The following is a 14,316-nucleotide window of genomic DNA, read 5'->3' as shown; positions in this document are numbered from 1 at the left end:
AAAGGAAAGCAGGGAAATATGCTGGGCACCAGCTTAGCTGCAGGAGCTGCTGGAAGGAGATGTACAAGATGTCTTAGGGACTCCACTCCAAATTTGTGTAGGGTTTGCACCTACACTGGATCCCAGTACATTTCTGAGCACAATTCAAAGTGTTGGTGCTGACCTTTAAAGCCCTAAACGGCCTCAGCCCAGTATACCTGAAGGAGCGTCTCCTCCCCCATTGTTCAGCCCAGACACTGAGGTCCAGCACCGAGGGCCTTCTGAAGGTTCCCTCACTGCGAGAAGCAAAGCTACAGGGAACCAGGCAGAGGGCCTTCTTGGTAGTGGCGCCCTCCCACCAGATGTCAAAGAGATAAACAACTACCTGACATTTAAAAGATATCTGAAGGGAAGTTTTTAATGTGTGACATTTTAATGTATTTTTAATCTTGTTGGAAGCTGCCCAGAGTGGATGGGAAACCCAGCCAGATGGGCGGGGTACAAATAAAAAATTATTATTATTATTATTATTATTTAGCCTTTTCTTCTCCCAAAGGTGTCCTGAAAGATAAGCGGGTACAGATTGCGCCTCGGGGTTTACTCCCCAAGCCTTTCTCATGAATGAGGATGGCTGCAAGGCAGCGGAGGTTTAGGACCAGTTTTCCTTCTCCTGGATGGGCCCCATCTGCCCCTGTGCGCACCCTCCTGTTTATTGTGCACTCACTGAGTTTCAAGCACCGAGTTCCAATCCATGCTGACACACAACAGTTCTCCAAAAGGGCCTACGGATCCTTGCAATAAAAGATTAGCAAAGGAGGTGGACTCTCCTTCATCGGATGTATGTAAACAGAGACTGGGTGGCCATGATTCCTGCATTGTAGCGGGTTGGACTTAGATGGCCCCTGGGCTCCCTTCCAGCTCCACGATTCTGTGACTACTGTTGGATGTGTCATTTCTCAAACCAGCTTTACAATGATTGGGAAGCCTAGATTTGTTTCCTACACTTCTGTGTAGGGTGAAGTCATCCCCGCCCATCTATGCCCCCCTAGTTTGTATGCAAACATACAGTGGTGCCTCTGGAGGTCCATTCTTAACCTGAAACTGTTCTTAACCTGAGGTACCACTTTAGCTAATGGGGCCTCCCGCTGACATGCGATTTCTGACATGCCACTGGAGCATAATTTCTGTTCTCATCCTGAGGTAAAGTTCTTAACTCAAGGTACTATTTCTGGGTTAGCGGAGTCTGTAACCTGAAGCGTCTGTAACCTGAAGCGTCTGTAACCCGAGGTACCACTGTATTTATTTATAAGCCAAGCTATATTTGTGGCCATCTTGCAGGGATTAAATGGAACAAAATTTACAGTAAATCAGTATAATGCAGTTTATACACAGTATAATATGCCTTGTAAAATAAGGTACAGTGGTACCTCTGGTTACAAACTTAATTCGTTCTGGAGGTTCTTTCTTAACCTGAAACTGTTCTTAACCTGAGGTACCACTTTAGCTAATGGGGCCTCCCACTGCCGCTGCACGATTTCTGTTCTCATCCTGAAGGAAAGTTCTTAACCCGAGGTACTATTTCTGGGTTAGCGGAGTCTGTAACCTGAAGCGTCTGTAACCCGAGGTACCACTGTATATGAATCTGACACTAACAAAGCCATGCTGATGTGAACAACCAGGGGGCAGGGGGAACCAGCAACTTCACTGCACTCTAAGGTGTTAATTCGAACACACCCTAAGGTCAGTCTGAGGTTGCTGGGGCAGCGTCCCTTGCATTCCCATCAACCAGACTCCACAGATTGGAAGATATAAAATAAGCTTATTAGGTTTACTCGGGTCCATTTCTTTTGTGCAACTTTCCACCCCTCCAGCCTATCAGCTCCTGCCTTGTCATTGCCAGTTTAAGCAGACATGCTTGCCTCCTGCTTCTTTTAGGAATTGCAGTCTGCACTGCAGTTCGCAGCAGACGTACAGCTTGAGTCCCAAAGTAGCATTTGGTATGACATCAACACTTCCAACTCAAGCCAGGGAGAAAGCGAGAGAGGATGGGGAGGGGTCGCCTGAGTCAAGAGAGACACCTCCCTGCCTCTTCTCATAGTATGTTGTGGGGGGGGGGTGCCTGATCTCTTCCACGGGCTGTAAGGTTGCCACCAAAACACACACACACACACACTCCTGCAGCTTCCATGCAGACTTTGCTGTCAGTCCTCCACAGCCAATAAGGGCAACCTTTCTGTGCTGTGAGATGCCTATCCTGCCAATTTCGGCACATTCGGATCAATGACAGGCACAGGATACCCTAGATAAGTTGGCATCCTTAGCTGACACCAAACACCCTCTTTAGGTGGGAAAACAGACTGCACCTCCCACCCCAATGGAGGTGGCTATTGACTCCCAACAAAACCAGAGAGAAAGAGATTGTTATGTCGGACTCCCAGTATATTTCTGAGATCATCTCTCCACCCAACAATCCTGTGCTTCGATTCCCTTTGTCATTTAAGTTGGCATTGGATCACACTCACACCAAAGCTATATCTCTCACCTATATCTCCAGTGCAAATCCTACTCACTGAAATGAAAAGGGCACAACTAACCTTATTTCTGCCATAGTAAGTCATTTCAAACTGCTTTTCATATTGTGTTTCAATTGTTGTAACTGGCTCAGGGTGATTAATTGAAACAGCATATTGGAACCATTCATCTCAATAGGTCTACTCGGAGTAGGACTAGTCTTGGACAGAGCACACACTTTCTCTAAGAATGAATAATGGGATGAGTTAAGGTTCCTCTCTGGAAGCTTTTTTTTGGGGGGGGGGGTTCCCATATACTCAGCTGACAGATATCCATTCCCCCCCCCCTTTCTCAGCGCAACGAGGACGCTCTTCCCTTCCACCGGCTACCGGTTCCTCTTTCCTGAGTCTTGCAACAGCCTAGCAGAGAACGAGAAGAGGAGAGAAAGAGGATGGGGAAACCGGGGTGGGGGCGGGTTAAGAAAGGGAGGGAGACCCATTTAGCGCCCCACCCTTAGCCCCGGGAGCAATTTAATTGGGAGGCTGGAGGGGGGTCGGTCAAAGGAAAGTTGGGGTGCGGGAGGGGTAGGGGCTGGACTGCTGCAAGGAGCAGGTGCGTGCCCCCCCAAAACCACCTCCCTCCGGGGTGTCCCTCCCTCGTCCCCCACCTCGCAGCTCAGCCCAAGAAAGGACCCCCCCATCACCACCACGCGCCCCCACCCCACCTTTCCGCCTTACCGGGCGCATCGCAGTCCGCACACACGTCGTTGCCCTCCCTCCGGAGCAGTTCCAGCAGAGCCTTCTTATATTTCTCCTTCGCCATGGGGGCGCTCGTTGCGGGTGGGGGGCAGGTGTTGTGGGGGGGGGAGAAGCAGCGCCCACTCTGCCCTAAGCGATCTTCATAGAGCTCAGCTGCCAGCGAGGGAGAGGCTTACAAGCCGGGGTGGGGGGTGGCGGGAGGGAGGGAGGGAGGGAGGGGGAGGAGAGGGCAGGGTTGTCGATTTCGGGGAGAGGGCTGCTTCATGTAGGACCCCCCCCCCCTGCGCGGCTGGCAGCAGCCCTTAGGGGTGGGGGCGAGAGGAGCGCGGCGTCCCTCCCCGTCCCTCCTGGCCTTTCAGCATCTCTTCTGCAAGCAGTAGCAGCCCGTCTGCTTTGCACGGGGGAAGGTTCCGCATTCCTCCAGCCGGAGAGAGCATTCTGCCTTTAATAAGGGAGGGAAAAGAGAAAATTAATCCAACTCTTCCCCCCACCCCTCTACCCCACCCCGCGCTCCACCCCACCTCCCGCAAGGACAGAGCGTTGCCCGACGGCGACCCCTCGCGGCCGCGGCGCCTTCCTACACCCTGACCCTGAGAGAGAGAGAGAGAGACGGGGGTCCCCGATATAGCAAGGAGTTTTAGGCTTAAGGCTGCTCAGACTAGTTTTCTTCGTTTCTTTCTCTTCCGGCAAGGCTGCTGCGTGGTGACTTGAGCTGGGATGCGGGCATCGCATGGGGTGGAACTAGATGACCCTTGTGTCCCTTCCCAGTCTATTATTCTAGTACAGTGGTACCTCGGGTTAAGAACTTAATTCATTCCGGAGGTCCGTTCTTAACCTGAAACTGTTCTTAACCTGAGGTACCACTTTAGCTAATGGGGCCTCCCACTGCCGCCGCGAGATTTCTGTTCTCATCCTGAAGCAAAGTTCTTAACCCGGGGTACTATTTCTGAGTTAGCAGAGTCTGTAACCTGAAGCGTCTGTAACCCGAGGTACCACTGTATGCTTTTTTTAATTAAAACAAATGGATATAATTAAGCCCTGGTTTAATTGTGGGGGTTTTTAACACACGCACACACACACACACACACACACACACACAAAGAATTATGCAATACAGTGGTATCTCAGGTTAATAACTTAATTCGTTCTGGAGGTCCGTTCTTAACCTGAAACTGTTCTTAACCTGAAGAGCCACTTTAGCTAATGGGGCCTCCTGCTGCCGCCGCGCAATTTCTGCTCTCATCCTGAAGCAAAGTTCTTAACCCGAGGTACTATTTCTGGGTTAGTGGAGTCTGTAACCTGAAGCGTCTGTAACCTGAAGCGTCTGTAACCCGAGGTACCACTATAGCTGTCAACATTTCCCTTTTTTAAAGGGAAATTCCCTTATTCCAAATAGGATTCCTCGCAAGAAAGGGGGAAAGTTGACAGCTATGGGTACCACTGTAATTCAAACTTCCTTGGAAGAACAAAAGGGGATCACAACCCGGTGTCGGCTGGGTTCCTTTGGTGGGGTGGAAGGCAGGGAGGTCAACACTAGGTGGTGCCAGAAGCAATGACAGGCAGAGCCAACTCCTAGAATCCTAGAGTTGCAGAGTTGGAAGGCACCCTGAGGGTCATCTAGTCCAACTCTCTGCAATGCAAGGATCTCACTTAAAGCATAAGCAGATGACCATCTCCTCCAGGTCTGAGGAGGTGGAAGCTGGCAGCCAGTGCCAGCCTGCTTGACTGGTTGTAAGTAGGGAAGTAGGTGGGGACTGGCTAAGGGCAGAGCTGATGTTGCTGGGGCCGCACTCACCCTAATGGTCCAGGTTCAACTGACGGGCAGAGAAAAACACTGCTGTTAGAACGGCTCCTAAGCCTGCTGATGTTTGCTGGAATGGCTATACGTGTTTCGTCATAATGCAGCCCTGGGGTTTTAAAATGCAAGTCAGTTTAAATCAGCATAGCTTTGCACGTGTGAATATATGGTAACCCTGATTAAAAACACACTACATCAAAATGTTCTCGGTCCTGTGAAACGGTTGCAGTCTCATAAGAATGCGATGTGCCGAGTTCTCGTCAGGGAGGGCAACGAAGAGGAAAGGGCTTTTTAATATTAAATAAATAAATAAGCACACAAATCAAATTTTGGCTTGTTGCTTTTCTGTGGAAGTTTATCGATTTTCTTTATTTTATTTTAAATCTGGTTGCTAAGCAATCCCTCTCTCCTCCCTCCGCAACGGGAACAGGGGAAAGAGGGTGGGGGGGCCCAAGGAGAAATTTATATCTTGCAATAAAATCAAATAAGGAGATGGGAACATTTCCGACCTTCGGAAACCTGACATGGGGGGGGCGCGGGAGGACGCGAAGATCAGTCAATATTAACAAGCATCATTTCAGCGAAAAGAACAATTCGGTTTATAGACAGCATTGTCCTTACATGGCAGCAATGATTCACTCGGCGGCTGCTATCGCCAGGCCCAGAACCAGCAGGGCAGCTCAGATAAAGCAAAGTCAGATGCTCAGCTTCCGCCTAACCGAAGTCTAACCTGGCCTTTGCCAACCTGGTGCCTGTCCAGACACGTTGGACTACAACTCCCATCAGCGTGTGGTGGCAGGGGCTGATGGGAGTTGTAGTCCAAAAAATCTGGAGGGCCCCAAGTTGGCAAAGGTGAGGCATAGATGCTAAAGAAGGCAATCAAGTTAGGTAGGAGGCCAGGGTCTTGCTAAAAGGGATGGAATTTGATTCATTTCTCATTTAAAGGCAAGCCTACTTCATTCACACCTTCCGAAACAAATCTTCCCAGAAAGCTGCTGCCAGTCAGTGTAGACAATATTGGCCTAGATGGACCACCAGTCTGGTGACACGGCATAAGGCCTCTTGCTATGTACCAATGTACCGTATTTTTTACTTTATTAGATGCACCAAACCATAAGACGCACCTAGTTTTTGGAGGAGGAAAACAAGAAAAAAATATTCTGAATCTCAGAAGCCAGAACAGCAAGAGGGATCGCTGCGCAGCGAAAGCAGCAATCCCTCTTGCTGTTCTGGCTTCTGGGATAGCTGCGCAGCTTGCATTCGCTCCATAAGACGCACACACATTTCCCCTTACTTTTTAGGAGGGGAAAAGTGAGTCTTATAGAGCAAAAAATACAGTAATATGTGTACTGAAACACAGCCATCCTTCAAAATTTGCACTTTCTGAATATAGATTTGCAATGAGTTTTCCAGTCAAGTCATTCGCAGAAAACACATTTCTGCTATTGTTGCTGTTACAGCATTTATTAATTTTTTATACCGCTTGGATGCCCAAATGCAGATATTGTGTTAAAGGGTGCATAATAATGCATTGATTTATAAAAATGATACACCAAAATGCATCCTATGGGGGAAACCTGCCTTGCAGAAATGCATTCGGTTAGGCAAAGATCACACACAAAAATGTGCATTAGAAGAAATCCACACTAAAAATGCTGATGACTTTTCATAAAGACCCTTTTTATTTTTTAAAAAAAGAATCGTGAAAAGTTCATGTGGAGATGTGCAGAACTGACAACTCTTCCTCCTAGCGGATTGTAGACATGACTTTAAGAAGATATTATCAAAAGATGACCAAGGCAGATCCTGATGTCTTTTTCTTCCAGCCACAACGCCTTCTGCTTTTAAAATTGCTTGCGTTAGATGATGGGCAAATTATTTTTTAGTCCTTATTTTTTAGTCCTTATAGCTAAAGCTGATGGTAGCGGCATTTTCCACCCTGAAAGACTGCTTTCTGGCTCAGAATGGCCATAAAAAAATACCTCTCCTTCCGTCTGCAGCCATCGACAGCTCAATGAAGTTATTTTAAAAACCAGAAATCTATTTGCCTGTTGTCGGGAATAGCAGATGGAGAGAGATCAAAGCAGATTTCACAAAATGAAGGATGTCCAAAAAATATAAAAATGGGGGTGGGGACCCAAAGTATTGCTTCAGTCTGCAGGAAATAGGATTGAAGTCAGCAGAACCTGGTGATAGAATGGAAGGATACTAAAGGAGTGCGGCTTGGAGACGTTTTCAGGTGCAATGATGCCTGAGTGTCAGGGTAATTGATGGCTCTAGCAAATGAATGTGGGGATAATGAGTCTTTCAAGTCTGATCAAATTCACGGGAGAGAAGGCAATCAGCAGCTGCTGGCCACAAGAGCGATGTTCCACCTCCACCGTCAGGAAACACAGAGGAGCAGAATGCTGCTATGCTCACATCCAGCTTGGCGGCTTCCCACAGGTATCCAGTGGGCCACTGTGAAAACAGGATGTTGGACTAGGTGGATCATTGGCCTGATCCAACGGGCTCAAATTATGCTCTTATGTTCTCATTGTCATTTGTGCCCGAGAAGCATAGAAGAAATCAGAAGTCAGTTTTGATCTGGGGGATGAGAGAATGTGGCATGTCGGACTCCTACAAGAAATTCACACAGACTACGTATTTAGCACCAATATACTTCTTTTTATGCTATTTTGCAAATACACACATTTTTGCAAAGCAAGCTTCCCTAATACAAGTGCTTACTGTATGTTATTTTCTCTAATATATGCATTTTTAATGCACATTTACCCTAGGATGTGCATTTCTGTCCATACCACTTGGCCAGAGAAGTGCATTGCAAAATTCAGAGAAGTAGGAGTTTAGAAGGATGGCTGTGTTATGGTCTGTGTATCATTCCTGAAAGTGTGAATTAAGTAGGGTGAAATGAATTGAATCTCTTGCCCATCTTCCCCATCCCTACTTAGAAGCAAACACTATTGAAAACAGCGACGACTGAATTATTCTCCTTGTGATACTTGTGCCGCTGCTGCTAAAGGTGACCCACAGACTAGGCTGCCTCTCCTCTTCCTCCTCTTCCCCGTACTTCTCTCTCTGCCACACACACACTTTCTTGCGTGTGACAGAGCCAGATAAGAGACAAGCTGCACAAAGCACAGCAGCAAATCAGCCCTTTGTCCTGGAAATCACTTTCTCATTTTGCTCCGTTTCCAGTCATTTGAACTTTTCCCGTTCTGAGGTGGATCCTTCCAGGAACCGCTCCCGGAGACATTCAAGCTGATCGATCCCGCTGCGTGGCGTCATGGCTTTGTGTCAGGGAACCAGAGCGAAAGCAAGTGCCAAGGGGTCTGGAATGGCCTGTGCCATCTGCGGCAACAGCTTGCCAACTCACTGAAAAGCAAGGAAATGGAGCCATCAACTCGCAAAAGTTGTGAACACCACGGGGTCAGTCTGCCCTCCACACCAGGGATGAGCAGCCTTTTCTTCTGCTGAGGAACAGATTCCCTTGGGGGTAGTCTGTCGGGGTCATTTGCTGGTGATTGGCAAAGTCATAATTGTCGGTGGGTGGAGGCTGGGGGCATTGCCAGATGACCTCTTGATGGAGCATTCAGCTTGATTTGTTTTGCAAGGAATCAGATGATGCTGGCTATTTAATAATAATAAGTTATTATTTATACCCTGCCCATCTGGCTGGGCTTTCCCAGCCACTCTGGGCGGCTTCCAACAAAATATTAAAATACAGTAATGCATCAAACATTAAAAGATTTCCTAAACAGGGCTGCCTTCAGATGTCTTCTAAAAGTCTGGTAGTTGTTGTTCTCTTTGACATCTAGTGGGAGGGTGTTCCACAGGGCGGGCGCCACTAGCGAGAAGGCCCTCTGCCTGGTTCCCTGTAACTTGGCTTCTCGCAGTGAGGGAACCGCCAGAAGGCCCTCAGTGCTGGACCTCAGTGTCCAGGTAGAACGATGGGGGTGGAGACGCTCCTTCAGAAATACTAGAACGAGGCCGTTTAGGGCTTTAAAGGTCAGCACCAACACTTTGAATTCATTCTGTTCCACTCACAGGGAGATGAGATGGCATTGTGTTAGAACAAGTGCGGTTCCTGGGAATACAAAAAGGTCAGAAACTATTGGGAAATGATATATAATGGTTAAGAAAGCAGAAGCATTCCTCCTAGGTATTTTAGATCAAGAAATAAGAAAAGACAACTGGAAATTATTTATGTATGCATCAACAGCGGCAAGAATTGTACTAGCACAAGCTTGGAAGACAGAAGAAATCCCAACGAAAGAACAATGAGAAGAGAAACTGATGGAATATGCAGAATTAGCAAAATTAACAGATAAATTACATGAATGGGACAACAAAGACTTCAAAAGAGAATGGGAACCACAATATATAAAAAGAGACAACATGAAGAGTTGGACTCATTGGCAGAATTTGAGTAAACATTCACAAAAGTATATAATAAAAAAATAGATGTAAATGTATTAGGAATTAATTGGGGAAATAATACCCAGGATGAATAAATTGAAAGTAAAACAAAGTGGAAGTATGTGGGAAGTCCAGGGGAGGGTGGCAGGAAAAAATGGAAAATTGTTAGAGAGGTATTTCATAAAGGATGTATTTATTGAAAAACCAATAAAAATTATTTAAAAAGAGAAAGAAAAAGAACAAGTGTTGTTGCACTCCTTCCAGAGCATTGTATGACCACTTTCTTTATTTCAAAACGTTCAGTCTTTTGGAGGAAATGCAAGATTTTCCCAATCAATGAAAATGATGCAGCCTGAGTTGGCCGGTAAATCACAGAGGCTGTGTATCCGCAGCAGCTTAAAGGGGATTCGGCACGTCCCATGTTTCCAAATTCTTCACATCGCCCATACAACATTGTCCCCCCCTCCAAGTGGCAACATGCACTTTCAATTAAAAAGAAATCAAAACGCATGTCAACATTCTGAATTTCTAGAGAGGCTTGCCTATTGTTTATTTTGTTGTTGTTTATTCATTGCATTTATATCACACCATTTTTTCTCTGAAGGCATTCAAGGTGACATACATATCTCTCCCCTCCTCTTCATTTAATCCCCACAACAACCCCATGAGGTAGGTTAGGCTGAAAGCCAGTGAGCTTCATGGCTTTACTACTGTGGTGAAGCCTTTTCATTTTAATTTGCTTGATGTAGATGTTGCAGTTAGCATGGATATCTGAACTGGACCTCTGTGCAGTTCCTAATTATATATATATATATATATATATATATATATATATATATATATATATATATTATTAACACAGGTAAATGGAAGCAGTCAGCAGGTAAAAGCTCCATTACGTTCCCTAATTCATTTCCGCAACATCTCCTATTGCGATCGATTAACGATGACCTCAGTCTTCAGTCATGAATTATGGGTGTTTTTCCTCCTGCCTCATTATCCTGCATTATTAATGGCATTCTGCATCCTGCTCAATGCATCCCTCATCCTCAGATTCTCTATGAGGATGTCTGCATTATTTGTGGTCACTGTTAAGTGAATACAGTATTGAGAGTATTGAGAACAGAGGCAAGAATTCTTTTAGCCCCAAAATGGAAACAAGTACCAACAAAAGAAGAGTGGCAGATGAAGACGATCGACTTTGCAGAACTTGCAAAGCTGACAGGAAAAATCTGAAACCAGCATGACCAAGTATTCCAAAAGGACTGGAGTAAATTTATATGATATCTGAAAGGTTAGTGTAAGCAATTAACATCACTAGCAGGCTTGCCTGAAGTCTTGTAAGGAGAAATTTTCTACCTTTCTATGTTTATTTAAAATTTGAGCTATTTTGTAACGAATGCAACTAGAATTTGAAAACGGTCAAAATGCAATGATACAAAGGTTAGTTTTGAAAGCTATGAGGCGGGAGGGAAGTTGATAGGCTCTAAAGAGCCAGGGAGGTAAAGTGGATAATAATGATGTGAATGTAGGAAAATAAATAAAAATTATATATATATATTAAAAAGATAGAGAATATTGAGAACAGCACTCTCTTTCAGGCATATTATATTGGAATTGGCTTGTTTGGATAGATACTGGTGATGTCATGCTGAAAACGCCTCTCTGAGGCATATGATGCGGGCATTAACTTAGTTCTGGAAAGAAAATCCTTCATGTTCATGCACTTTGAAATTACTTTCCTGTGATGTGGGGACTAACAGATGGGCAAGGAAAGTGGACCCTTATGGTGGCAAAGAAACACCCACCATCTATGACTTACTCGGTGGTCTGCTCATCTTATGTCTCACTGCTCATCCTGTGTCTGAAGATATAGCTTATACTCAACCACCTCATTTAGAAGCCTGTTATTTTTATTTTATTGCATCTATATCCCGCCTCTTCTTCAAGGAGCTCAAGGAGGCATACACGGCTCTTCTGATCCAAATTCAACTCCACAACAACCCTGTGAGGTAGGCTAACAGGCAGTGAATGCTCCACCCCCCAAGTGAGCTTCATAGCTGAGTGGGGATTTGAACCCTGGCCCAACAATCTTCTAACCACTCTACACCATATATGGTCTGCTTATAGTAACTTATATGTTGAAGTCAGCATTGATGGGACATTGATCAGACATTCTTAAATGTCAGCTGATGATGCTTCCATCTTTTCTTCCTGTTAAACCTACATTGTTGTTGTTGTTTTTAAAAAAGATTGGGTTGTACCCAAAGCTAGTCCTCCTTCAGTATGACCAAATGAGGTCCATTAATTTCAATGGGTTTGTTCTAAGTAAAGCTTTGTTGGATGCAGCCCATTTTTAAGAAAAACGGCAGCAACACACAATAACATAGAAACATGGGAACCTCCTGGAAATGTCGGGTCAGAACCTGGACCCTCATTGGCAGTTTCCCCTGAGCTTGAGGAACCAAATGCCTGCCCCAGGAGGTGGAGAGAAAGACAGACAGATAAAGATGTTGGCTATCTGCAGATTAGTTGCGCTGCAGAGAGCTTGCTGGGGAGACCACACATTGCAAGGAACGCAAAATAACTTTAGCTAGGTTTTAATAACAAAAACAAAAACTCCTTTTACATTAATTATAATATATGAATAAGCATGACCCAACCAGCAACCCATCCACCAGGGTACTGAGAGAGCTAGGTGCTGCTCTCTATATACTATCCCAATTGCTGACACAGCTTAATCAACACAACTTAACAGCACCTGCTATACTGCTTCACAGCTGTAAAACTAGGTAATGTTGTTTGCTCTGGCCCTTAAAGAAATACACATCTTGTGGAACAATAATGAACCTTCAAATTTAAAGAGACCATTCAACAAGACAGACAGACACACACACACACACACACACACAGAGAGAGAGAGAGAGAGAGAGAGAGAGAGAGAGAGAGAGAGAGAGAGAGATGATCTTGGAGCTATCCATGGTTCTGAAACCCAACCAATGCTTTTCCCTTTCCAGGCTCCAGCATCAGACCAGGACATGACATTACAGTCCATGGTTCAAATTCCTGCTCAGCCATGAAGCTCACAGGATAGTCACAGACAAGTCACTGTTTGCTGAGTCTTGCCAGGGTTGTTTTGAGGTTTTTAAAAAAGGGGGAGGATCTATGCCATCTCAAGGTAACCAGGATGTCAGGAAAATGAATAAACCCTGTATTAACTGAATCTAGCGGTTAACTTACTTTCTTGTTCTTTAGCTTTGTGATTTATGCATATTGACAACTGGGTGAGGATTGCAGTGGTAATAATAATAATAATAATAATAATAATAATAATAATAATAAAAAATTATAACCCACCCATCTGGTGGGGTTTCCCCAGCCACTCTGGGCAGCCCCCAACAGAATATTAATAATAATAACGTGATGAAGCATCAAACATTAAAAAACTTCCCTAAACAAGCACAGAGTACATTTTGTACTCCAGTCAGGAAAGGCAACAAACACAGACAAATCACGTAACGTGGTGGTGGGCAAAAATGGGGTTTCCCCACCCCAGTTAAATGTCCAACAATTCACAGACAAAAAAAGACACACAATTGAGCATGGTCAGGAAAGCAGATGAAAGATTAAATTAATAAATGAAACTTGTGCAAGAGAGGCAATATGACAGTATTTAAAGACAAGACAGAAACAACAGATAAAATACTCATGTAATCAAAAACAGTGCCAGATGAAATCATATTTGGATGGAACTTGCCATCTGTATGAATGTGTTGTTGAATAAGGTGTACTAAAAAAAAAACCAAGCCAGCCTCAGAAACCCCAAGTTGGTGAGTCAATTTCTCTGATGAAGTATTTTCAGATCAGGGAGTCTGACTTCCAAACAGGACTGAGTGACTGCCAAAACACCCTCATCTTACTCCTTAAGCCCTAGCTATGTCGCTTTAATATTTCACATGGAGGGTTCGAATACTGACCCATTCACAGGGCACAGAGAGGCTCTCTCTGAATTGCCAGAGACGACAGCGCATGGAAAAGCCAAAAGACATTAGCCGTGACCAGCAGCTGATCTGGCTCATTTTGGATTACGTCATCCGTTCCACCGAACCAGTGTGGGAGCTGATGAGCAAATGGAAAGCGATCTGCACATGAGCGCACCGTGTACCCTTGCTCCAGTTCTACTGCCAGTGAGAACATCTTCCCAAAGTGGAAGATTAATCATGCGCTATCTAGTGGGCTTGTGCAGCAGGGAGAGCGCGTGAGAGAGGGCGGAAAGAGGCCAGCAAGATCTACGAAAGCCCACAGTAAACGAAACTGCTTCCCCACTATCAAGAAAGGTGAGCAAAACAAAGCATGAGGCCATTCTTAAAAGCGGGCCCTGCAACAAAAAGTTGCAAAGTGCTCCTGGTTCATGGTCCCAGCCAGCCATGCCCTTTCAGAATTCTCCATTCCATCTCCCACCTCCTGTGTTCAATTTTCCTGCAACATTGCCAGTTCTGCACATCAAAGTGTTCCAGTGGGTGTATATAGGGTAAGGTGATCTTGCAAGTAATTAATTACTTGATTAATTACATAGTGATCTTCAATGGATCTCAAGGAAGGGAAACATTAAAAAAAGCACCCTCATTCCCAACTCTTCCATAACTTCCCCACAAGGGGGAGTTTTCATACTGTTTTTGCAGGAAAATTAGAAACCACCACCTTTGCAGCAAGTAGCAAGGGAGAAATTTGCTTCGATGCATGTTGTAGGCAAAACAGTAGCAAACCAAATCACAGCTCTCCTTAGAAATTTTCACTTTCCTGAATGTTTGCAGTTCCCCAGCCAAGTGTACAAAAAATGCATATACAAGA

At 45.1% G+C, this 14,316-nt stretch overlaps 1 protein-coding gene across 2 annotated transcripts in view; it reads right to left on the bottom strand.

Annotated features, from left to right (window-relative positions):
* ADAP1 (ArfGAP with dual PH domains 1) overlaps nucleotides 1-3,734 on the bottom strand; it is a 71,629-nt gene extending 67,895 nt beyond the window's left edge. For both annotated transcript variants that reach the window (XR_014541419.1, XM_083585343.1), the window contains exon 1: nucleotides 3,228-3,734. Coding sequence is in view for 1 of the 2 variants with exons in the window: in XM_083585343.1 (XP_083441469.1) it covers nucleotides 3,228-3,312 (85 nt within the window). In the remaining variant the exon portion in view is untranslated. The remainder of the gene's footprint in view (nucleotides 1-3,227) is intronic.
* Nucleotides 3,735-14,316: the final 10,582 nt, after the last annotated feature.

This window comes from Podarcis filfolensis, assembly GCF_964270895.1.
Source record: "Podarcis filfolensis genome assembly, chromosome: 14".
NCBI lineage: Eukaryota > Metazoa > Chordata > Lepidosauria > Squamata > Lacertidae > Podarcis > Podarcis filfolensis.
Note: the sequence above shows the minus strand (reverse complement) of the source record. Positions and strands in the feature narration are given on the sequence as shown.